The sequence below is a fragment of the Eleginops maclovinus genome, chromosome 5, assembly GCF_036324505.1.
Source record: "Eleginops maclovinus isolate JMC-PN-2008 ecotype Puerto Natales chromosome 5, JC_Emac_rtc_rv5, whole genome shotgun sequence".
Classification (NCBI taxonomy): domain Eukaryota; kingdom Metazoa; phylum Chordata; class Actinopteri; order Perciformes; family Eleginopidae; genus Eleginops; species Eleginops maclovinus.
In genome coordinates this window covers 25162063-25185236 of record NC_086353.1, presented here as the reverse complement: position 1 = coordinate 25185236, position 23174 = coordinate 25162063, and the positions used below count along the sequence as shown (strand labels likewise).

General features: G+C 38.5%; 3 protein-coding genes across 3 annotated transcripts; 2 read left to right on the top strand and 1 right to left on the bottom strand.

The window, feature by feature from the left end:
• Positions 1-816: 816 nt before the first annotated feature.
• On the top strand, positions 817-7286 carry LOC134864011 (CDGSH iron-sulfur domain-containing protein 3, mitochondrial-like). The gene is made up of 3 exons (XM_063882737.1): positions 817-1037; positions 2202-2321; positions 6406-7286. The coding sequence occupies exons 1-3, from the start codon at positions 957-959 to the stop codon at positions 6592-6594; spliced, it is 390 nt and encodes a 129-aa protein (XP_063738807.1). The 5' UTR covers positions 817-956; the 3' UTR covers positions 6595-7286.
• Positions 7287-7572: 286 nt separating this feature from the next.
• On the top strand, positions 7573-10132 carry LOC134864258 (CDGSH iron-sulfur domain-containing protein 3, mitochondrial-like). Its single transcript, XM_063883094.1, has 3 exons — positions 7573-7917; positions 9145-9255; positions 9343-10132. Exons 1-3 carry the CDS (start codon positions 7825-7827, stop codon positions 9526-9528), a joined length of 390 nt encoding a protein of 129 aa, XP_063739164.1. The 5' UTR covers positions 7573-7824; the 3' UTR covers positions 9529-10132.
• Positions 10133-11448: 1316 nt separating this feature from the next.
• Positions 11449-21148, bottom strand: LOC134864607 (polycomb group RING finger protein 2-like). Its single transcript, XM_063883716.1, has 9 exons — positions 20954-21148; positions 19870-19997; positions 18391-18487; positions 18248-18303; positions 18024-18153; positions 16417-16456; positions 16168-16266; positions 13851-13931; positions 11449-12737 (listed from the first exon to the last, which is right to left on the bottom strand). Exons 2-9 carry the CDS (start codon positions 19985-19987, stop codon positions 12360-12362), a joined length of 999 nt encoding a protein of 332 aa, XP_063739786.1. The 5' UTR covers positions 19988-19997; positions 20954-21148; the 3' UTR covers positions 11449-12359.
• Between the last annotated feature and the right edge of the window lie 2026 nt (positions 21149-23174).

Here is a 23174-nt window from a genome sequence, read left to right as displayed (position 1 = left end):
AACAGTAAATTATCTATTACTTATACCCAGACCCATGGTTTGCTGATGAACATCTAATATAAAAGGAGATTTTATAGTTAGTGGAGTATGTCATTTTATGTTCAGTGAATACACACCTTCAAGTCATAACATAAAAAAAGAAAAGACATGTTTTTGTATGTGATTCCTTAAATGTTTCAAGATTAAATCAGCTGTTGGTTTCACACATTTCAGATCATTTCTGTGGTGTCAATAGGGTTGAGAACCGTCTAAAGACTAAACACAACTGGTTTTGTAACAGCCCCTAATAACAAGTAATAACTCATAGCTTTATTGATCATTACTAAATAACGTACTGATGTCATATCCAGCATATCAGTGAGGGTCACTGAGGACCACACTTGGGTTGCCAGTTCATGGAAGTCTTTTTAGCTGGTGTTAACCTTTTTAGTAGCCTACAACTTTCAAATAAGTTACGTTTAAAACAAGTTGTGACTTGTGAACATTCAACAATGACTTGTGACTCATAGAAAGGTGGTAATATGTTCAGGAATATTGTATAACGAGCATTTATAACTGCATATTAGCAAACAGAAACTAAAAAAAACCTGGCACCCGGAGAGTAGCTCTTATTAATGTCTTCTAACTGATCTACAAACAAAATGATTTATAAACCATGAATAAATCCATCATTTTATATGTATAAACTCTGCCTTATAATTAAGTTTCTTGCTTATTTTCTCTTTGAGTGCAGAAGGCTATTTCTTTAAATTCAAAGGAGGAAAAAGAAGGGAAGGAGTGGTTTAGCTCCCGAGCTGTTTACATTCTGAGCCAATCACCTGAAGCGACCCAGCAGCAGCCATGTTGTAACTTTACTGAAGTCCTTCCAGCTTTCAGAAGCAGCTGTCTGCAAAGTCTGGGATTCCTCCTCGCGTGTAAAAAGCAGAAGATTTACGACGTCTTCACTTAAACTTGAAATGAGCACGAGCAGCTTTCTAGTCACCGGAATCCGGAAAGGATGCGCGCGGTCCTTCAGACGACCTTTTCCTTTTTCGATGGTGAGCCTTCATCACTGTCTACACAAGTCTTAATATTTTAGTTTTGATGTGAGAAACTCATTTTGTTTTACCTTAACTGCTGTACTTGCGTTAAGCGGAGTATTTAAGTGCTGAATCACGTTAGAAACCTACATTGTACCGGTATTTTTTTTTTTTTTTTTTTTTTAATGCTATCTAAAACTTGACACACCCTCATTCGCTCACCTTTAGCACGGGTACGCCTTCAGGTACAACAGAAGAGAGCTGCAGTGCTTGTCACCATGTGTAAGGCTATCAAGAGTACACGATAGCGTTGTATGGAAGCCCATTTCCGCCTTTGAGATGAATGGGAAAAACAACGTCAATGTAATGAGAAACTTCTAAATAATAACTTATTTCAAAATGATGTTCAGATACCAAGTCTTTTTTCTAAGACATGTTGTCAGTATTTTGAGAAACTCATTTATTATTGTAAGAAAAGCCATTATTTTGAAATACTATGTTATTATTTTGGATTAATAATTGTTCTCAGACACAAAGTCATTATTCTGAGATGTTAAGATACATTTTAAGGACTTACAGGATCTGTATTCCATCACAAGGCTAATTTTTTATTCTGTTTTGCGAATATTTTTCTGTTTATTTTTAAGGTTAAAATGTGTTTTTCTATTAATTATCATTATTTTCTATCAGTAGCCTACTAGTCGAACATTGAGTTGAAGCTGAGGTGGCTTTATGTTTTGGGTTTCTTTGTCCAAAATTTGGAAGAAAGGATGAAATTAATTCAATTTTGGAGTCAAAGATCACAGTCACTGGGACCTCACATCTGTCTCATTCTGGTGAGGTGATATCTTCAGGGAATTTCTTCAAATTTGGCCAATTGGCTTCAAGAAAAACAGATTAGATTTTGGTGGTTAAAGGCCAAAAGTCAAGGTCACTATGACCTCCCTAAACACATTATAAGCCATAACTCATGTTGTTGTATGCTAATTATGCTAATCTCACACAAATGACTAAAAGGATGAAGTAATAACTTAAGGACTGACGTAGATGTGAACTTCAACTTGACTGGTTGGCAGAGGCGTACAACCACAAGGCAGTGATATTTCAAATAAACAAACAGAAAAATGTGTGCTAACAAATGTCCCTCTGTAGCGTTGATGTGCTGGTTGGTTGTTTGTGCAGGTTCAGAGCTGCCTGCAGTCCACACAGCAGCCCATCCCTGCAGCCCGGCTGCCCTGCAGAGTCAAGGTGTCTGCTGGGAAACGCTATGCCTGGTGTGCGTGTGGCCACAGTAAAAAACAGGTTAGCATGTTTTGTGTTCAGCACACCTGGGCTAAAAGCTAGAGTCATGGCTCATTCACCACTGTCAATGGACTGTTTACTCACCCTCCAGTTTGAAAGATGACTCCTGAGAGGCAAATGGCTGCTGGAGACTTATATTTCCTCATGTGATTGATAGTGAAGAGAACATTTACAAAGGTGCTGAGGCCCCTAGTAGTGTAAAAGTGAGGGCCATTCTAGATTAAGTTTAGGATACAACTTTATTGAGATGAGTAAAAAAAATCTGTTCCTGCAGCAGAAATAAATAAAAAGATAAAAATATAAACTTTTTAAGAGCATTAAGAATCAACATGACATGGTAAAGTGACAGTGGTGTGATCTATATGAGCAGAGTCAACAACTCTATGTAACAATAATTAATATGTAGGGCTTAGAGCCGAAGGAGCATGGGTGTGTTTTATCTTTTAGAGCCAAAACTAATTAGCTAAAAAATGTAAAATTGGGAAAGGCTGACCTAGGCCTTTTTGGCACAAACATTACACTTTTTTATGCATTCCTCTTTGAATTACTAATTAAAGTAGAAGTGATTTAGAGTTGTTTACTCACATTTTTGTTTATAGTGATATTTAATCTGATAACACAACAAAATCAATTACTCTGTATGTTTTCTGATGTCTAATGTAATATAATTGTAGTATTATATTATAACAATACAGCACTATAACATAACATTTAGTAGGAAACGAAATATGAAATGAAAAAAATATTTATTAAATTAGACAAACATAAATTATTGACTGCAACAGATTGGATTTGAGTGACCGCATTTGACTTCATTACCCAGTATTGAAGTGACGTAAACAACACACACAAAGAGTGGCTTTTTTTATGACAGATTTTTGACTTATCATAGAAGAAATCACACAGGTATAACCAATCTTGTCAACTATGCTAGTTACCATCACTATAGCAAAAATCTCAACATAAATATGGTGTGAACCCAGTTCAATACATTTGTTATTGTGTGCTTGGGGGTATAAAATCAGTAGAATAATCCAAAAGTAATAGCATAATATGCTAAACTCACTTTCCAATACTAAACACCAACCTGGCATTGGATATAATAAATACAATGGCTGGTGAAGTCCAGATGATTCGACCGTCTGTGTCCTCTCACTGCTGTCTCTCCCTGCCAGCCTTACTGGGACGGAGCTCACATTTGTCCCGTGACTTCTGCACATAAGTGTGAACTCATCTGGAGGTATTTTATCCCAGATGTTGACTTTTTTGTAGTTATACAAACATAGAACTCTGACATAACCTGTTTGATTTTACCTCAAGTTTTATTGAATAACTTTTTTAATTTTTTTAACAAAAAAGTTGACTTATTTGTCAAAGGAAGAAAGAGAGAAGAAGAATCGGAGGATGAAACCCTCTTTATTGTCACATACATGCACACAGCAGAGCACACACAGTGAAATTGGTCCTCCGCATTTAACCCATCATAGTACTAGGAGCAGTGGGCAGCTATTGTGCAGCGCCCGGGGAGCAATGCTTGCTCAAGGGCACCACAGCAGGGCATAGGAGGTGAACTGGGACCTCTCCAAGTAGCAGTCCACCTTCCATATTTTCAAGTCTGTTCGGGGACTTGAACCGACGACCCTACGATTCCCAGTCCAAGCCCCTACTGACTGAGCCACTGCTGGACAAGTCAAGTTTCGCCTCTTTCATAGTCATATCAACAAACATATCAAATTGACTAATTTTTTATGCAAACTTAATAAATACCACTTAAATATTTTTGTAACACAAAATTGACTAATGTTTAGGTAATTCTGTACAAATGTAGATTTATTTGTCACGTGACTTCGGTACATTGTAAAATATAGTTGGTACCTGTGTAATGTGTCCTTTTATTTTTTTCCTGCCCAGTGAGTAACAATACAGTGGGGCAAAAAAGTATTTAGTCAGCCACCAATTGTGCAAGTTCTCCCATTTAAAAAGATGACAGAATGAGAAAAAAAAATCCAGGAAATCACATTGTAGGATTTTTAAAGAATTTATTTTCAAATGATTGTGGAAAATAAGTATTTGGTCAATAACAAAAGTTCATCTCAATACTTTGTTATATACCCTTTGTTGGCAGTGACAGAGGTCAAACGATTTCTGTAAGTCTTCACAAGGTTTTCACACACTGTTGCTGGTATTTTGGCCCATTCCTCCATGCAGATCTCCTCTAAAGCAGTGATGTTTTGGGGCTGTCGCTGGGCAACACGGACTTTCAACTCCCTCCAAAGATTTTCTATGGGGTTGAGATCTGGAGACTGGCTAGGCCACTCCAGGACCTTGAAATGCTTCTTACGAAACCACTCCTTCGTTGCCCTGGCGGTGTGTTTGGGATCATTGTCATGCTGAAAGACCCAGCCATGCTTCATCTTCAGTGCCCTTGCTGATGGAAGGAGGTTTTCACTCAAAATCTCACGATACATGGCCCCATTCATTCTTTCCTTTACACGGATCAGTCGTCCTGGTCCCTTTGCAGAAAAACAGCCCCAAAGCATGATGTTTCCACCCCCATGCTTCACAGTAGGTATGGTGTTCTTTGGATGCAACTCTGCATTCTTTCTCCTCCAAACACGACGAGTTGAGTTTTTACCAAAAAGTTCTATTTTGGTTTCATCTGACCATATGACATTCTCCCAATCCTCTTCTGGATCATCCAAATGCCCTCTAGCAAACTTCAGACGGGCCTGGACATGTACTGGCTTAAGCAGGGGGACACGTCTGGAACTGCAGGATTGAAGTCCCTGGCGGCGTAGTGTGTTACTGATGGTAGCCTCTGTTACTTTGGTTCCAGCTCTCTGCAGGTCATTCACTAGGTCCCCCCGTGTGGTCCTGGGATTTTTGCTCACCGTTCTTGTGATCATTTTGACCCCACGGGGTGAGATCTTGCGTGGAGCCCCAGATCGGGGGAGATTAGCAGTGGTCTTGTATGTCTTCCATTTTCTAATAATTGCTCCCACAGTTGATTTCTTCACACCAAGCTGCTTACCTATTGCAGATTCAGTTTTCCCAGCCTGGTGCAGGTCTACAATTTTATCTCTGGTCTCCTTTGACAGCTCTTTGGTCTTGGCCATAGTGGAGTTTGGAGTATGACTGTTTGAGGTTGTGGACAGGTGTCTTTTATACTGATAACGAGTTCAAAAAGGTGCCATTAATACAGGTAACGAGTGGAGGACAGAGGAGCCTCTTAAAGAAGAAGTTACAGGTCTGTGAGAGCCAGAAATCTTGCTTGTTTGTGGGTGACCAAATACTTATTGTACCGAGGAATTTACCAATTAATTCATTAAAATCAGACAATGTGATTTCCTGGATTGTTTCCCCATTCTGTCTCTCATAGTTGAGGTATACCTATGATAAAAATTACAGGCCTCTCTCATCTTTTTAAATGGGAGAACTTGCACAATTGGTGGCTGACTAAATACTTTTTTGCCCCACTGTATATGTTTATTTGAAGACTGTTGTGTAGTTTGCCACGTACATTTCGGTACTTCACATTCAGACACTTCCATATTCTTTTTAACACAATGTTTAATAGCTTTTAGGTTAATAATGCGCAGAAATGCTGACATATTTGCCACATGTCTCTCGTACATAAGTAACGGAAATCACATATTTATTTTAAACCAAACTTTGACTTATTTGTCATACCAACGTTTGTGCGTATTTCACTTTTTATTACCAAATGACAAAAGTATATAATGTCGATTTTTTTGTCACGTAACTTGGGTAATCAACAGTACTTACATATTTATATCTACTCTTATCTTGATCTATTCCTTAGTTAATTTGGAACAAAATTGACTAATATTAAGGTTATTCCTGTACTATAGTTCATTAACCGCCGTAGTTATTTTAACAAAGATGCTGACTTATTTGTCAAGTGACTTCATATTAACCCAAAAGCTGATTTATTATTTAGCTAAACCAGCAAAACATAAACAAATACAGATGTTAGGTCACAAGGTGAAAGGAAACAAATGACCTGCAGTCATTGATCTGAAAATGATTATACATTCTGTCTCCTTTTTTCTCCTTCTGCCAGCCTTTCTGCGACGGCGCTCACGTTAAAAAAGCTCCGACCATCGCTCCCCTGCGCTTCACCCCTGACAAGGACAGCACGGTCATGCTATGCGCCTGTAAACAAACCAAAAATGCTCCGTACTGCGATGGATCTCACTTTAGGGTCATCTTCCAGGATATAGTAAAGAAGGTGAAAGGAGTCTTTAAATGAATAACTATACCAGAAACAAACTAGAAAATAATCAACAAAAAACGACTCGCAGTAAAAATGTGACGTCCTACGTCATTTTGTCCTTTTCATACCTATGTTATTATGTCTGTATAAATAACAGTGTTATTTAAATATAATATGTTAATCCAATGTTATATACAGATGCATGACTTATTGAAAACATCCTTTGACAAATCTGTTTCTCTTTTTCTACTTGCACAGTAATTCCAATAGTAAGTGACATGTATTAAAGTGATTTCGTGCCAGCTGGAAATTATATATATGGTGATTTTTATTTGTTGATGTAAAAAGTCCCATTGCATAATATTGAGCCGTCTGCATCGGCTTCTCTACCTCTATAATGTTGCTTATGTACTTACTCATTTAAACGGCCTTATCCAATCATATTTCATGTCCAGAACATATGAAGAACGATGGCAGGACTCAGATTTTGATCGTAAAATAAATAAAGTCTCTAGTGTTTGGCTAAATCCAAATGTAAATGTTAATAGACAATCATTTTTTTGGAAGGTATGGGTGGCAAAGTAATTCTTACATATATAAATATTGTTTCCATGATGGGTTGTGATGGGGAGTTTAAGTCAGTTTTATATAGAATGTATTACACTGTATGTCATCTATGTCATGATTGTAAATGTCATAAAATAAAAATGTGAAATCGTTATAAGTCATTTTTTGGTGTAGCTGTATGGCCCACTGCGTTTATACTGATCTGAAATGATGTTCAATGTGTTTGATTGTAGTAGTGATAATGTTCTCACATCCTGGACACTTCTACTATTTATCTGGTGTATTAGAAAGAAAACAGAAACACAAGAGAGCTGTCTTTTCCTAAAGACTTCTGTTGTTCTTTATGATTCAATATAAACACCATTATTAGTTTTGGACTACTAAATCAGATAAATCAGTTCAATCTGCAGGAGACCGATATCCGTCTCCTGATTGGTCCAGCTAACAACATGTGACTCTACAGGAAGTGATTTCTCTAATTACCATGGTCAGCTCTGGATACATCCTGGTCGGCTGTTAGGATAGGAGAGTTGTAATATATTGCGTTTTTTGAGGTTTGTTTTGTTCTTATTTATCTGTTTCAATTACGTTTCCTGCAGCTGTGCCGAATAAATCGCTTATCACGGCTGTTGTAACCTCGCGTGGCTTTAGCAGGTGCTAGCTGAGGTGCTTTGAAGTTCCCCAGCTGTCATTGGAAACATGAACACTGTGGTGACCAAAATAGACTACAAATGGATTAGTTTAACCTTGAGGAATCCATGGAGAGCTACGGCAGCTTCAAAGTTAAATAAGGTAAATAAAAAATGTTAGCCCATATATTTTTGTAAAAATTATGGGTTTTGGTGTGGAGTCTTTACTTATTCTGAAGTAACAAAGTAACCTTTGTGGTTACATTATATCTCGTAATGGTTTTTTAAATATATTTTCATTTGATCTCTTTCGACCTGCGAATTACTATTCGTGAACTTGAAAACAATTTTGAGATATTTAACTAGAAGGCATACTTTAAACTTAATTCTAGTTAAGCACATTTCAGATAAGGACAGTGAACGTTTTCTCACGGATAGTCTCTTTGCACCTTAAACGCAACACTCATAACAGTAGCCTCTAGTAATAAGAGTCACCCACTGTTTAACATCAGCGCCTCTGCACAGCTGTTTGTAATCAGAGCCTGATTAGCGGCTTCTTGTCTGGCTTTGGTTGACAGACCTGTTTTTACTAATCATCAGATCCATGGTTCTGATACACCTGGGCACAGCTAACCTACAGCTTTGGTACTCTGAGAGTATGTAATGAAGTGACCTGAAAATGTTCAGCAGTGCTGAACTTCTACTCACTGTGGAAAGAGGTTAAAAAAGACAACATGGCTGAATTCACCCAGGTGTCAGCAAGGACTTTGTTAAAATACTCATTAAAGCGTCTGCACACCCACAGGTGTTACCACCTACAATTCCATTATATGTCCATTAAGTTTTAATAGTTCCAGTTTTTATCTGGTGTAAAAGAAACTGAGTTAGGGAGATGTCAGTTTAACCCAGCCAGTAAAAGCCCTGAAAATATGTATTTAGGTATGTGAGGGCTTAACGTGTGAATACTGTTCTTAATTACTATTTTCAGAGTACTTTGAATGTGAACTTTAATAAATAAAAGGCCAAATTCACATTTAAGTTAGTAAATCACCTCATAAAAATGGTGATCAAAATGAATCATCACAGGGAGCAACTGGTATAAAAACAAGTCTGTCTTACAAATCAATATGAAGTCGTATTTTTTGCCACCAAAACATGGATGTGCAGTTTTTAATCTTTTCCATAGCTCCATCAGGGGATGCCCATTCAAGGCAATAAGTGTAGTGGTAAATCAAGTGTTACTCTAAGAATTTAAAGTATAATTTAGTCTTATAATGTGTTTGGTTTTACTCCGACTATAACAATGCAGGACTCCTGTTCTTCAGCATGTGTACCTTTTACAGTTTTACTACTTATCTCTAACTGTGCTTTCCTTGACTTCTATCCACAGCTGTCCACCCTTCCCCCAGATCCCGTCATCCCCTCTAAGAAGCCTCTCCGAGTGGAGCTGCTTGGTGGAAAGCGTTACTCATGGTGCACCTGTGGACACAGCAAGAAACAGGTGTGTTCTTCCTTTGACCTCTTATTGAGTGATCCCTATCTGAAGCGCACATCCCACATGTTTGCTCACCTCTTCTTTATCTTTCAGCCTTTCTGCGATGGTGCCCACAAATTCAAAGCTCAAGGCCTGTCCCCGCTGCGCTTTTTCCCGGAGAAAGACACCACAGTTTGGCTGTGTTGTTGCAAGTACACAAACAACCCGCCATACTGCGACGGCACACACAAGCAGGACTTCATTGTTTCTGCCCCGCTACATGAACACACAGACCCCTGAAATAATGTGAGGGTTGCCTTTTACTGAGCATTTTTGTAAATAAGTGCATCCTGTGAAGGCAGCACACGTAAACTGATCGATCATAACAAGTACCTGAACCCCGTGTCAGTATTATACTCAGCGAGAAGATGAAAAAGTTACCACCTCAGCCCTCAACTCCACGTGTCCTTGCTTTTCTACATTGGAGACACAATGTTGCATCAACAGCAGTGCTCTTTGATCAGATGCTGGGATATACGGGAGTTCTAAGCGGGAGCGAGATTTGACCCTGTTTCATACAGAGGCTGCTGAAAGATCGTGATGGGATATACTAGTTTTTTTATGGCTTGGACTTTAAAGATAAACAGTTTTTAGAGGAGAAAACTGATGAAACTGTGACGTCTGATCATGAAGCAATGTTCATCACTACAACACACACCTTAAAGTATCAATCTGTCTGTGTGCCAGAGTAAGCTTATATTAAACATATTAAATGGCTTATTGTCCTCCCTTTTGGGATGTGCATTTATATATTTTTGTTAATTTAAATCAGGAAATAAAATGTTTATGCTCTTAATTTGAGACAATTTGTCTAATGTGATAATCAAATAAAAGGAACAAATGACACGTGTGTTGACTGGTGTTGCTCTGTAGTAAACACAAACCAGTGTTGTGTTATTATGTGAACCTGATAGTGAGCCGGACTGGCATTTTAATTGATATAGCTATTATTAAGTTGAGATGCATGGCTCTCCAATACAGGGAAATCATTTTGCTGATAATACATTTTTGTACAGCTTAGGAAAATATTAGGAGAACACATTTTTCTGTGTATGGCATCCCAGTGTCTGTTGAACTCCAACACAGAAATGTTGTCAGTAGTTTATAGAATAACATCATTTTTAAAATGTCAGTCAAACACACACCTACAGTATAAATAGTAAAGCCAGAGAAACTGATAATGCTGCAGTGGTTTCTCCAGAGCTGTATACTGTATGTGGCAGTGGTTGCAAATATAGTTGGGCCCTATGAAGGGTTGCAACATGTTTAACATTAACACTAAATTCTGTTTCATTCCTCAACCTTTACTCAAGTCTTCGCTTTTTAAGGAGAAATACCAGAGTGTATAGAGAACACATCTGACCACGCTTACGAGTAGATATTGTGGCCATTTTTACTACACTACTTTTATTTTACAGATTTAACTATAATTATTACAGGTTAAGCTACTCATTAGCATATTACATCTTTAAATAAAGTCCACTTACCAAGAGCAACATTTAAGTAATGAACACATTCATGTATTATTATTTATAATTCAATAATCAAAAATATATGGTGCTTAAATTCTCAACGAGAACCCATGAGAACACATCTATACCTCACCTGTTTTCAGATAATTATACTAATATAACAAATATTCAGATTCTTTACTTGAGTAAAGTACTAATACAAGTAAAAATACTACATTTGAAGTAAATATACTGCATCGAGAATGTTGCTTAAGTAAACGTATTTAAGTATGATTATGAAAGTGTACTTAAAGTATACGATATTAAAAAAAAGAAGAAAAAAAAGCAGCAAGTCTTCACATTTAAGAAGCTGGAACTGTGAAATCGTTTTAAACATAAAATATCTTAATTCCAATTCATTATCTGTTAACCCGTGGTTTTAATTACTTAAATATAATGTTGGATGGTTTAATCTATATCAAATACTCATATTTTTAGTTTTTCTTAAGTATTGATTGTCAAAATGTAGTAGAGTAGAAGTATAAAATAAAAATACTTGGGTAAAGCACAAGTACCCCAAATGTGTTCTTCAGTACTTGTAAATGTACTTACTTACTTTCCACTGCTAATAATATTCATGAACACTTGACGCTCACTCCATTACAAACATACAACAGCTCCATCATAAACAGCACAGTCAGCTCAGAAAACCTAGTAAGTAAACATTTTATTGACCTAAAACATGCACATATGGCTGATAAAAAAATCATCGTTTGTTGAAAAGAAACAAAAGGAATGTTGAAATGAATGGAACTACAACATACATGGCCAAATATTCAAATCCCTTTTGAGTTGTTCGATGCCATGAGAGAGAACATGGCCTGCTGACAGACACCCGCCTGTGAGCGTGGTAGTGCTTGGACTTGTGTAAATAGAAAAGCTTCTCCTGCTGGAAAATACTTCAGGTTTTGTGAAGTGACGTTAACAAAGTGCATGGGCAGTTTTAATGTAATGTACCTGTGTTACCTGATGAGCAGCTGCTTACTGTGGACACGCTATACAGCAGTTATTAACATGACTGTTCAAAAAGGCGAGGATTAGCTTCTTCTTTTTTTACTTCTTTACATCACACGTCTGCAGTGACTCAGTGTTTCACAGAGTCAAATCAACGATGGAACTACAGTATGAAAATGAAACAGACCCACTGCATATACAATACAAAACGATTACAATATCTTGTATAAAAGATAAGTTTATACATATGTATGCACACATGCTCACGTTTGATACATACTGTACAGTTTGTATGTGTGCACCAGTCTAGTCTAACACACATAAACACACACACACACACACACACACACACACACACACACACACACACACACACACACACACACACACACACACACACACACACACACACACACACACACACACACACACACACACACACACACACACACACACACACACACACACATCTATTTGGCTGCACTTTTCAGTCCCTCTTGCTGAAGCATTAACCTTCTGTTCCTCCAGAAGGCGTGTCTGTTCGCCCTGTAGAAAGAAAGACGGGAGCAATTCCAACACTGTCCTCCCTGCGGGTCTGTAAACTCGTTAGGTCGTCGGAGGCATACCGCTTTTGTCCCCCCCCCTCGCCTCCTCTTTGGTCCCGGAGCTCGTGCCGTTGACAGTCACCTTCCGAGCGTTGGCGCCCTGTTTTGAAGCAAGGGTGTGTCGCTGAGTGTTGTTGGGCACGGTGGTACCGTTGGAGCTTTGGATGGCGGGGGACAGGTTGTGGGACACGGGGCTGGACTGGGAGGAGGCTCGGGGGGGCTGGGCCGTGGTGGGACTGTGAACCTTGTCGCTGTGGGAGTCGCTCTCTGATGTGGGGCTGGTGTTGACGCCGTCAGAGTGGCCCTGCGCCGCCGACTGGGACGGCCTCCTGCGCTTCCGGGTGGGTTTCACCAGATACTGCAGGGGGATGGGTCCAGTCTGCACAGAGAGAGACACACACACCGTTAAAACTGAAGGATACAGCTTTTATTTGTCATGGGGAACCTTTACAGACAGATCTTTCTGTCCACAAAGGCCGATTGATTGGATTAGATTTGACTTTATTGTTTGAGTACTGGGACAACCAAATGCAGTTTGCATCTCAGCGGGAGTTCAAGAGTGCAGTCAAATGTATAATGTAAATATGATACATAAATATGAACATTATCAATAGGTATAAAAACTATGTGCAGTAGTATAATCGGTATGAACATTTATTAAAAGAATATTAATTTAAAATGTGATTAATGTGCAAAGTCCTTGGTAAACCGTAAAGCCTGTGACTTTTGAACTATTTATATTTCTTTTTCTTTCTTTATGTCTTGTAAATTGCACTGGTTAGGAACCTGCTCTGAAGTTTTTCATACATTACATAATTACAGCATAGTTTTGTATATGCTATGACAATAAACCTTTAAATCTTGAATCTTATCATTATGAGGATGTGATTATGTTTTTATAAGTGGGGTAGTATGAATTACATATAGATAGTCCGTGTTTTACCAACAGTACATGGCAGTATGTAGATGCAGAAATGAGTTCCAATATGGAAGCTAAGCAATGTACTGCTGTGAATGACGGCAGCACGGAAACATATTTAGGCCCTTACATATTATTAATACTTATCAGTTTAAGTGTACAGCGTCAGACAGCCCATTTCATAGGAGAACTGAAGTCGTTTTATATGCTCACTTTTTAATTTACCAAACTCCATTAAACAATGTTTTGTTTTTTACCTTTCACAACACGGGAGTTGCTGGTTCACAACTGCCTGGATCAGTTAGTTATTTAGTGTTATAGCATATGAAAATGCTATAACGGACCATTTAACCCATTGATACAAATTCAGTTTTAGATTTTCTCCAGCTAAAACCAGGGACAGAATTCCATCCATCCACCTGTTTTTTACATTTGAGGACGCGCAAAAGAAATTGGTAGTTTTGTGAAAGTGCTGCAAAACGCTGCAAAGAGGGGGAAATGTAACCAGGATCCAAGAGTGAAAGTATCGGTTCAGGGTGGGTAAATATGTGCGGTATGACAGCTGCCACTCACTCGTCTCCACTCGTAGAAGTAGGCGATGTCCATTAGTGTGTAGTAATCCTTCAAGGGCTCATCTCCATACAGCACCTCCACCTGCAACACAGCAAATCCATAATCACCCTGGGACCAGCAGCAGCAGCAGCCACCTACCTGTCCTCTTTACAATCACTTATTTCTACCTATGGAAGATCCTCTTTACTATAGTTTGTGATATTTTGAGCTTAAGTTGAAGTTATAACTCCATGTAACATGTCAAATGTAAGCACTTTCAAGGGATCTAAACTAACAATTTCCAGACCCTGGAATCCTTTATCACCCCACCCTAAAATTGCAATATGGATTAGTGCAGTTTGTTTATAGGGGTAAAAATATATATTCTTTTAAATAAGGTCTGTGGTGCTGCCTATACTTCCCAGCAAACAAATCTTATTCAACAGACTTAATAAAATGTCTTTGTTTGGTAAAGAAAAATCACACCATGATCATTTTGATTAGATCTTTCAATGACAGTAAGAATAAAAAAAGGCACAAAAATGACCAATCATGAATCAAAAATAATCCCGTTAGATATTTCTTCCAAACCGTGCAAATTGTTTCTATGGATGAAATTGTGAGAAGTAACATTTACAGAAACTCTTCTTTACCCACAGCAATAAATGTATACAGTCTGTTCATTTTAACTTTGGTTGTATGATTTGATCATGATTCCAATACAATATTTCCCACTTTAAATGAACGCAGCAGTACAGTGGGAGTTTATAATAAAGCACATGCTGTAACAGATAAACCAACAGGAGCGATGCAGTCTCTGCCTGTTTGTGGTTTTTCTACAAATATGCAGCATGATATGAAGAGTATGAACAGCTCATTTAGACAGATCTCTATCGATCTGCTGTGACTCCAAAGCTAACGGTGATGTTACTGATCTTGAAATATGATAGCAACACAAGATAACACAAGGTTTTATCATTCCGTTCTGCAGACATGGTGGAAGTGCGATATTTAACATACGCTTACTGTGTTAGCAACATCTATAATATAATGATTCTGTGTTAGCAAATGTCTCCAAACACTGTGTGAGCTTCTGTTTTTGAATGCAAACGAACAAATAAAAAGGTAAGTCTGTTATTTTTTACATTTGGACTTTTCTGAACACAAAAGGCATAGGTGCAATATTTACAGCGACTGAGTTCCAGCGACCTGTTATTGTGAAAGATGTCTGCCTTCATGGATCAGAGCCATGCTTTCCCTGTTCTCTCTTTACCGTGACAGATTTAAAAGCAGTAATAACTGTTTTTTGGGAGACTAATGGTGGTGGAGCGGTTTGTAAACATGAAATTGAATCGTCTTACAAAGTTGTTATTATGAAAAGTTGTCTTCTTTAAGACTTCCAAGAGATATAGAACAAGATAAGCTTATAATTTGAGCCGTGTTTGTTTGTTAACTTCATGTTTAAAAGCGTATTAATTATCCTTTAAATCTGTTGTTTGACTCCACCAACACCTGAGAAAAATATCTAGCTCTTAGCTGCTTAATTTTTGACTAAGTTCATCAGCTAGATGCCAATTATATATAGCTATACCTACTCTATTTGTTGTCTTCCACAGTGCATCGTACCACTCGATGAAGGTCAGATTCTCAGCTAATAGCTGTAGCAACGTCATGCTGATGTCTCATTCTCGTTCATACAACCTAGTATATGGTTGTTTTGATTATAGTGTGTCTATTTAAAAATGGCAAGTTTGTGCAGCATGCCTGCATCACACTTGTAATGATTTCCTCTGACCAATCACAGGTCTGCAGCGTATAACTCAACCCTCTAGCTTTGCTTGCTTGGAAATTCAACATTGTGATCACAATAAAAGTAGTAGGTACTATCCATAACTTCTGCAAAGGAAAAAGTCTAAATAGTGTGCATCCAGTTGAGTAGAAATGTGGCATTTGTCTTCCTTACGATGCTCAAATGAAGTTTGTTTATCTGACTGTTTTCACTTAAAACAGCTTGTTGCTACGGCTGACAGCAAACCTGAAATGAGTAGCAAAGTGAACCAAAACAATTCAGTTCTTATCCAAAATGACTGTTATTAGCTTTTTGCAGAAAGGCGCTTCACTTTGGACACAATAAATGAGTTTCTTTAAAGCTCTATCTCATATTTTGCTAGAGCTTATTTAAAGGTGACAAATGAATGCAACATGGTATGACCCACCTTTGTGTATGTTTTTGCAACTGAGTTATTTAGAGTCCCTTTATATTACTGTGTGTAAACCCTGACAGTTTGCTGTTGAATCAATAGAGCACGCTGTGTGTGGGTACAAAGTGTCTCATTACCCGGTAGTTGTTGGGAATATCCATCTTGCTTCGGAGGAACTTCGCTAAGTGCATGACGGACATGGCTGCTGGGCACTGCAGGAAGCGTTTACCGTTGGACTGAGCACAGAGAAAAAGAACAGAGGAGACGCATAAATCCACACTGAAGACCAGAAGACCACATCAAACATGACATGTGTGTGTAAGCTTCAACTGTTGCCTCACCATACTCTGATTTCTTTAAAAATAAATAAACAGATCTGACTTTACCTTGTCTCCTTCCAGCTCTGAATGCTGCCTCTCATTATTTCTGCAGCAAATAGTAATTACAAAGACATGGTGTTAAGCAATAATAATAAAAATGACATTATCACAATTATTTGGGTAAATACTGTATCAGGGTGAAATCAGGAGTATTATACATAACTTCTTATTGACTTGAAACACAAGTGTGGTACCCTACTAATTTCTGTTTATATTTTCAAGTTGTCATATTTCCTATGTTTTAGAAGTCCTTGAACTTCACATTTGCATTGGTTGGTAGAGGTGTCAGTTATATAGCGAACAAATCAGAGTTCAGTGTTCTAACCTACCGGGTTTGAGAAGAGGACTTAGGTCGGAGAAGCGCGAAAAGGAGTGAGAGGCAAAGTGGAGAAGTTAAGACCGGAGGAAAACGTCTTTATTTATTTTGGGGTTACCAATGTTAAAATAAGATAGAAGTACTGTTGTGTGTTCGAGTGCCTTGGAGAAGAGCGTGGAACCCATTTAGTTACAAACTCACAAGACTATGCAAAACTGCGAGACTGTATGCTAACTGTAGCAACGGCTAAGTTAGCCTCGTGTTTAGCTGTGTTGTCCGGAGTCCGGGTTTATTGTTTAGTAGTTGAACAGTATAGACGTAATCTTAAGAGACTGTGTGCCTGCCTGCTGCCGGTTGACAGAAGAAGGGCATCGGACCAACAGGAGGACTACGCGGGATCATCGGGGAGATACGTCTATGGATCGGCCGTGTGCAGGGAATATGAGCTCCATCTAGCGCGCCAACAAGGGTACCATAACTGACTAAAATCCCGGGTACTTTTATTTATTTTGTTTTGAACCGAGTCGTGGAATATGTGTTGTTATTAAGTTGACATGTTGTTAAAGTAAAGTGTAGATTGACAATCATTTCACGTACAGTTCGGGTATTTCTGATGGTAATCAGAGTGGGGGCTCTAGAGCTGATATTTGGAGTTGCATGGGAGATTTATTATGCTGCAGTATAGCTACGGTCTATCGCCGTGCTACCTGAGGGCTTTTAGGGACCAAAGTGAGAACCCTAGATAGGAGAGCTTATAGTAGATCCCACCACAGCTCCTCCCATGCTGGTAGTGCTGTCCTGAGCTAAGTGGTTGGGAGGGCTACACAAGTTTGTAATATATGTATTACAACTAAAAAGTAAAGAAGTTGTCATGTTAGTGATCTTCCACAATATACGGAATAATAATAACATAATAGTAAAAATATATTTATAGTTATTCTATTATAAATATTATTTTGGTAAAAATGTTGTTCAGGATTATTTTACATGATTACTACTGACTTTTAAACATAATGCATTTATTAAAAACTAAAATCATAATAAAAACATGGCAAAATTATATTTTAAATATTTAATTTTATATACATTTCAACTAAATAGGAATATTAAATAAAACTAAATAGGACTTACTATTTTGTAATGCAAGTGCCCTTTCACATCCTACTGAACACTACTTAAAATAAATATTCAATATAGAACATATTTAACAATTTGGACCAAAACAAATTAGATCAGTGTCATAGTGCACTCCCACAAAATATGGATGACCCGAACAAATATTCAACATTCAACTCACTTGTTCCTCTCGTAGAACTGTATGGACAGACTGATGATTTCATCCTCTGCTATGTTGAACGTCTCCACCACTTCCCCTGGTTCCAGCACACGGTTCTCTGCGTAGAAGTCCCGCCTCCGTTTCATCTCATCTGGGTTCAGAAATAAAAAGTGTCCCTCGGTAAACAAAGGCATCATCAAGAAAGGCTTTCTGTTCCTCTGCAGGCCCTATAAACGTGGTCTTACCTTTGAATAAACCCGGAACAAGCTTATAAACAATATCTTGTAGAGTTTTGTCTGCTCTGAAAAAGACCAAAAACAGAGTTGATAAGCATGATGCTCACTGCATTCAGGTGAAAGAATTGCTGACACAAAGCATGGTAACTTACCTGATGCTGAGCTGAGGACATGTCTTGTGAACCTGAACGTCACATCGAGGGCAGAACTTATTTGTCTCCAGGAATGCAACAATGCAAGTTTTACAAACTGCACAGAGGGAAAGAAAATACGGACAGATGCTAAATCCCTGCTCTGTATTACAAACACTGTTCAAGTAGTTAGGACTGCTTTAAGTGGGGCCTACGGAGCAACTTATCCATAGTCAGTGTACTACCTACAGTAGATTGCAGATACAGACAGGAGTACAGGCAGAAAAAGCCCCGTCCACGCAAGTCAAATATTTTTTACTCAGTTTTCGACACTTTCAAGATAAGCTTTCAATCAGAATCAAGTGTATTGCCAGGTACGTTTACACAGGAAGGAATTTGATTTGGTGTGTAGTTGTGCAAACATAAACAATCTAAGAGAATAAGTTGTAAATGTAGTTCAAAAATATAAAGATAATAAAAATAAGTATCTTTAAGAAACTATTTAGCGTTAAAAAAGAAAATGCTAAAGACTTTTACAACAAATTTAAATCAAAAAACCTTAAAGCTGAAAAAAATCAATCTTAGGAAAATGAAAATATGGCAATAAGTTGCAAACTACAGGGTATTATATTTTAAAAGTGGAGGGCTGTGCAGACATGTGCCAGAATGTGCAAGATGTAGTCAGAGTTGAGCTCTCTTCAAAGCCACCAGACTCCTTTGACAAAAAACTGTATTTTCTCTTGTATAACACAGCATCTGCAAGTTTACTGCTGCCTTACTAAAATATTTAATGTGTGTGACTTTGGTTTATTAAAATAGTTATGAACACACAATAACACAAAAACAACTAGCTGAGGCAGCAGTAGACTACCATGTTCAAAAGAGAGTTCAAAATGACCTTTTTTCCATTGGAGTCTAGTGGCTTTGAAGAGAACAAAGATAACAGCTTCAGCTCCCCATCAGAATGGGCTCACTGACAGCAAGGTAAAGCATTGAAATATTTCAGAAATGTTATACTTGTGTGGATTTTTTAAGGTGGTTTAAGTGTGTTTTCCTGCTGCCCCTGTCCACATCAGTACAATCTCAGCTTCCCTGCCAGTCCTTCTGTTTGTTTCTGCAAACTGCCATCTAGGTGTAGGTAGTACACTCATTATAAATAAGTACCTCATACAACCACACTCCAAAACACCAAAGCTATCCCTTCAATGTAGACTTCATTGAGCGGATTTAGTATACAGTACTACTTTTGATTTGAGTTAAATCGATGCAACATACACTCTGTCAACCAAAATGTAAATATGTTGCATGCATTAAACATAATTGATCCCTCTTCCTACAGACTTGATTTCACAAAGGACTTTGAGTCAGTATGACTCATGCTCGCCTCCATACAACCACAACATGAGCTCTGCTAACATACAATACATAAGATCTTCTTATTGGGGTAAATGAAAACACTGTGCATGCATGTGAGGGGATGCTTTCTTGTGAGGAACTTACAGGAGTGCAGGCACTCTACGATGGTTGTGGCATCAATTAAGTAACCAGCGCATAGTGGGCATGTGAGGTGTGAGTTCAGATCTGTGATTTTAATCCGGTTGGGCTGCATTTTATCCATCTGGACAGATCTGAGGAAGAAACGAACAACAACACACAGGTTCTTGTTATGAAGAAGGGCACAGGAGACCATTTAAATGTGTGCGCTAACATTATAACAAAGAAGAAGCAAGAAGAATAACTACTTAATTAATCCCCAATGGAGAAATTAAGGATTTCACTCTGGTGTTATATATGTTTTACATTACACACATAGTTGATTTACACATGAACACATGCACAAACAGGACCACATGCAGAGGTGGCAGAGTGAAGGGGCTCCCTGTCATCAGGGATTTGGTGGTTTGGTGCCTTGCTCAAGGGCACCTCGGCAGTGAACTGGAGGTGAATTGGCACATCTCCAGCTACCAGTCCACACTCCGTATTTCGGTCTTATCGGGACGTGAACCGGCGACACTTCGGTACCCAAGCAAAGTCCCTACAGCCTGAGCCCCTTATTATTATTATCCCATGTGAGTGTCTGCCTGCCTTTAGACAATGTCTGCAGCTCGTCCTTGGGACACCAGCTTGTGAAACCATAACAAAGAGAGCGCACGGACAACAAACACAACGGTAATGACATGTAGTAGCGAGAAATAACGTGAGGAGAGCAGGAGCCGTGCAGCTAAATGCAGCCTGTGTGCTGCTGGTACACACAGCCAGCAGACTATTGAATCGCCCCTGTGTGGCCTCATCTCGTGCATCAGCTCCGCGAGCAACAAAGAGCGTTTCATGCCATGGAGCTCATGCCGCCCGCCCGGACACAGCGACCCGACACATCCCGAACGAGCACACACATTGATGGGGGTTGCAGAGCCGCAGAAAATTACACTGGTACACAAAGCAGCCATCTTAAATTCACTGACAGGGCTGTATCAGGAGGCGAACAAGAGAGGCTCAAAATGTGACACCGTGCACTCTGTGTGCAGCTCATCAAACCGCGCGCGACGGGCCCGATAAAGAGCGGGCACCGAAGCTTAGTTCCTACCTGATCACACATCAAAGTTTGCCTCTCCTCCCAGCCAGGATCCAGGTAAATTATTTGGACTTGGGCAGAATTTGCAGCAGCGCCAGAAAATGGCTTTTTTCAGCACCGTCAGAGGACTGCCCATTTTGGATCACGTGATATTATTTTGTCGCCTCGTTCACGGGGCAGACAGGGATCCTCTGCAGGCCCGGCTCACTTTATGCATTCATTTACTCTGCATGGGCACGCAGTTACATTCTGAAATTTTATCGACATATATTTTTTTTAATTTCAATATGTTGCACAGGAGAAGTGTTTTCGTCTCACCCACGCAGAATAAGAATTTGCGTAAGGCCCCGCAGCCTTGCAGGCCTCACATCCCGGGGCCCGAGCTGTGGGCTGTCCCAAAAAACGTGTGGAATTGAATTAGCAATTTTAAAGTCTCGCCCCATTTGCATTATTTTAAAAACAAAATATTTATATCATATATTAATATTATGAACTAATCCTCATTCGTATACATGAAATACAAAGTATTTACATGGACCAAAATATATTTTAAATAGGGTAATAAAGGCCTACCAATGGAAACATGTGTCTGATCAAATACATACAGAATAGGCCTTAGCATGCCACCAATCCAGTGAAGCACAATTTAAAATTGGTTTAATTTAAATCAAAATAAGGTTTAACCCTTCAAACCAGAGATTGAATGTAATGTCCTCCATGGGTAACCTAAGAAAGCAGCACGTTTACAGATGGAAAGGTCAGCAAAAATAAATAGAACTACAATATTAAAGGGTAGACAAGGGTTAACAGAACTGTCTTTGAGTCAAATCGTCTTTACCCAGTTAATACTTTTAATGCAAACATGTGGTGAGAGCTTTCTCTGAAAACTCAGCACAACAGCTGGAGGAAATCTGACTGAGTGGACATTTGACAAAGAAAAATGGTGATGGTCCTGCAGCGGTCAGACTGTACAATCATCATGGCCCCCGGTAGACCCCCACACATATTACAACAAAGACTATAAGACCCCATACCATGTGCAATATATATATACTGTATGTATATATACAGTTAATAACTGTATTTTTTACCTGGCTGCTATACCTCAGAACGGGTCCTGAGGTCTATTTCTGTGTCTCCTGTAAATTGTGTAATTGTTGTATATATTTTTGTATCTTGGTGTAACAGTAAGCTGTCTTTGGCTCTTTTTGCCGTAACAAATGAAAGTTTCCCCTCTGTTGGACGAATAAAGGGATTCTGATTCTGATTGCAGCAATCAAGGTGTTATCGAGAATAGGTCTTTGAGAATTAGAAACCTTTTGGATGGTGTTTGAGGAACATCAGGCTTCATGAAAGCAAGCAACTTAAAGGATGACATTCTGAGGACATAACCCACTTTTTATTCTCTTCTTTTTCTTCACTTAAAAATATGCTTTGTGAATTAAGGCTTATGAAAAGGCATGTCTTTTGTCTTGTTTTGATTAGACTTGAGGTATTTTGAACAGTGTACAAACAACGTAAACAAATAAGAAGTAATAAAAAATGTTAAAACTAGATCATTACAAATGAGTGTATCTTGTTGTGTATATGTGCCTTTATTAATATGTAAAAGACTTACTCCACTAATTTAATTGAAGAAGCCAATATGTCCTGACTTATAGACCCTTCAAAAGGTAACACTCGAAAAATATGGATCCTAAACTTCCCACAATGCAACTCTGTTCCTAAGACTCACCCTACAATACATATGGCAGCCCACAGCTCCTAACACTAGGATGGGTCAAATGCAGAATGTACATTTCCCCTCTGTGGGACCATTAAGGGTTCCTCTTTTATTTATTTATACAAAGTGTCTATAATGGTCTATATTCTTGTTTTACTGCTGTCTTTAGCATCTTTATAAAACTGTCTATATTTATACTACTGTTCATATACTTTAACTTTTCACATCTTTCATATTTATAAACTATACATTACACTGCACTTTACTTCTGGTGAGATGCTTACTGCATTTTGTCGTCCCAGTACTTGTACTCAATCAAGTTCAATCTTATCTAATCTAATCATTGATTTTGAACTTCTTCTATCAAACATAGTGGTGGTAACAGCTCAAATGTTTGATCCTATCTAAACACTACGGGTGCAAACAGGAGCTAAGTAGTATATTGTTTTTGAACTACCACCTGACATTTTCATAGTGACACAGAATCTGACAGGTGACAGATTAAATTCG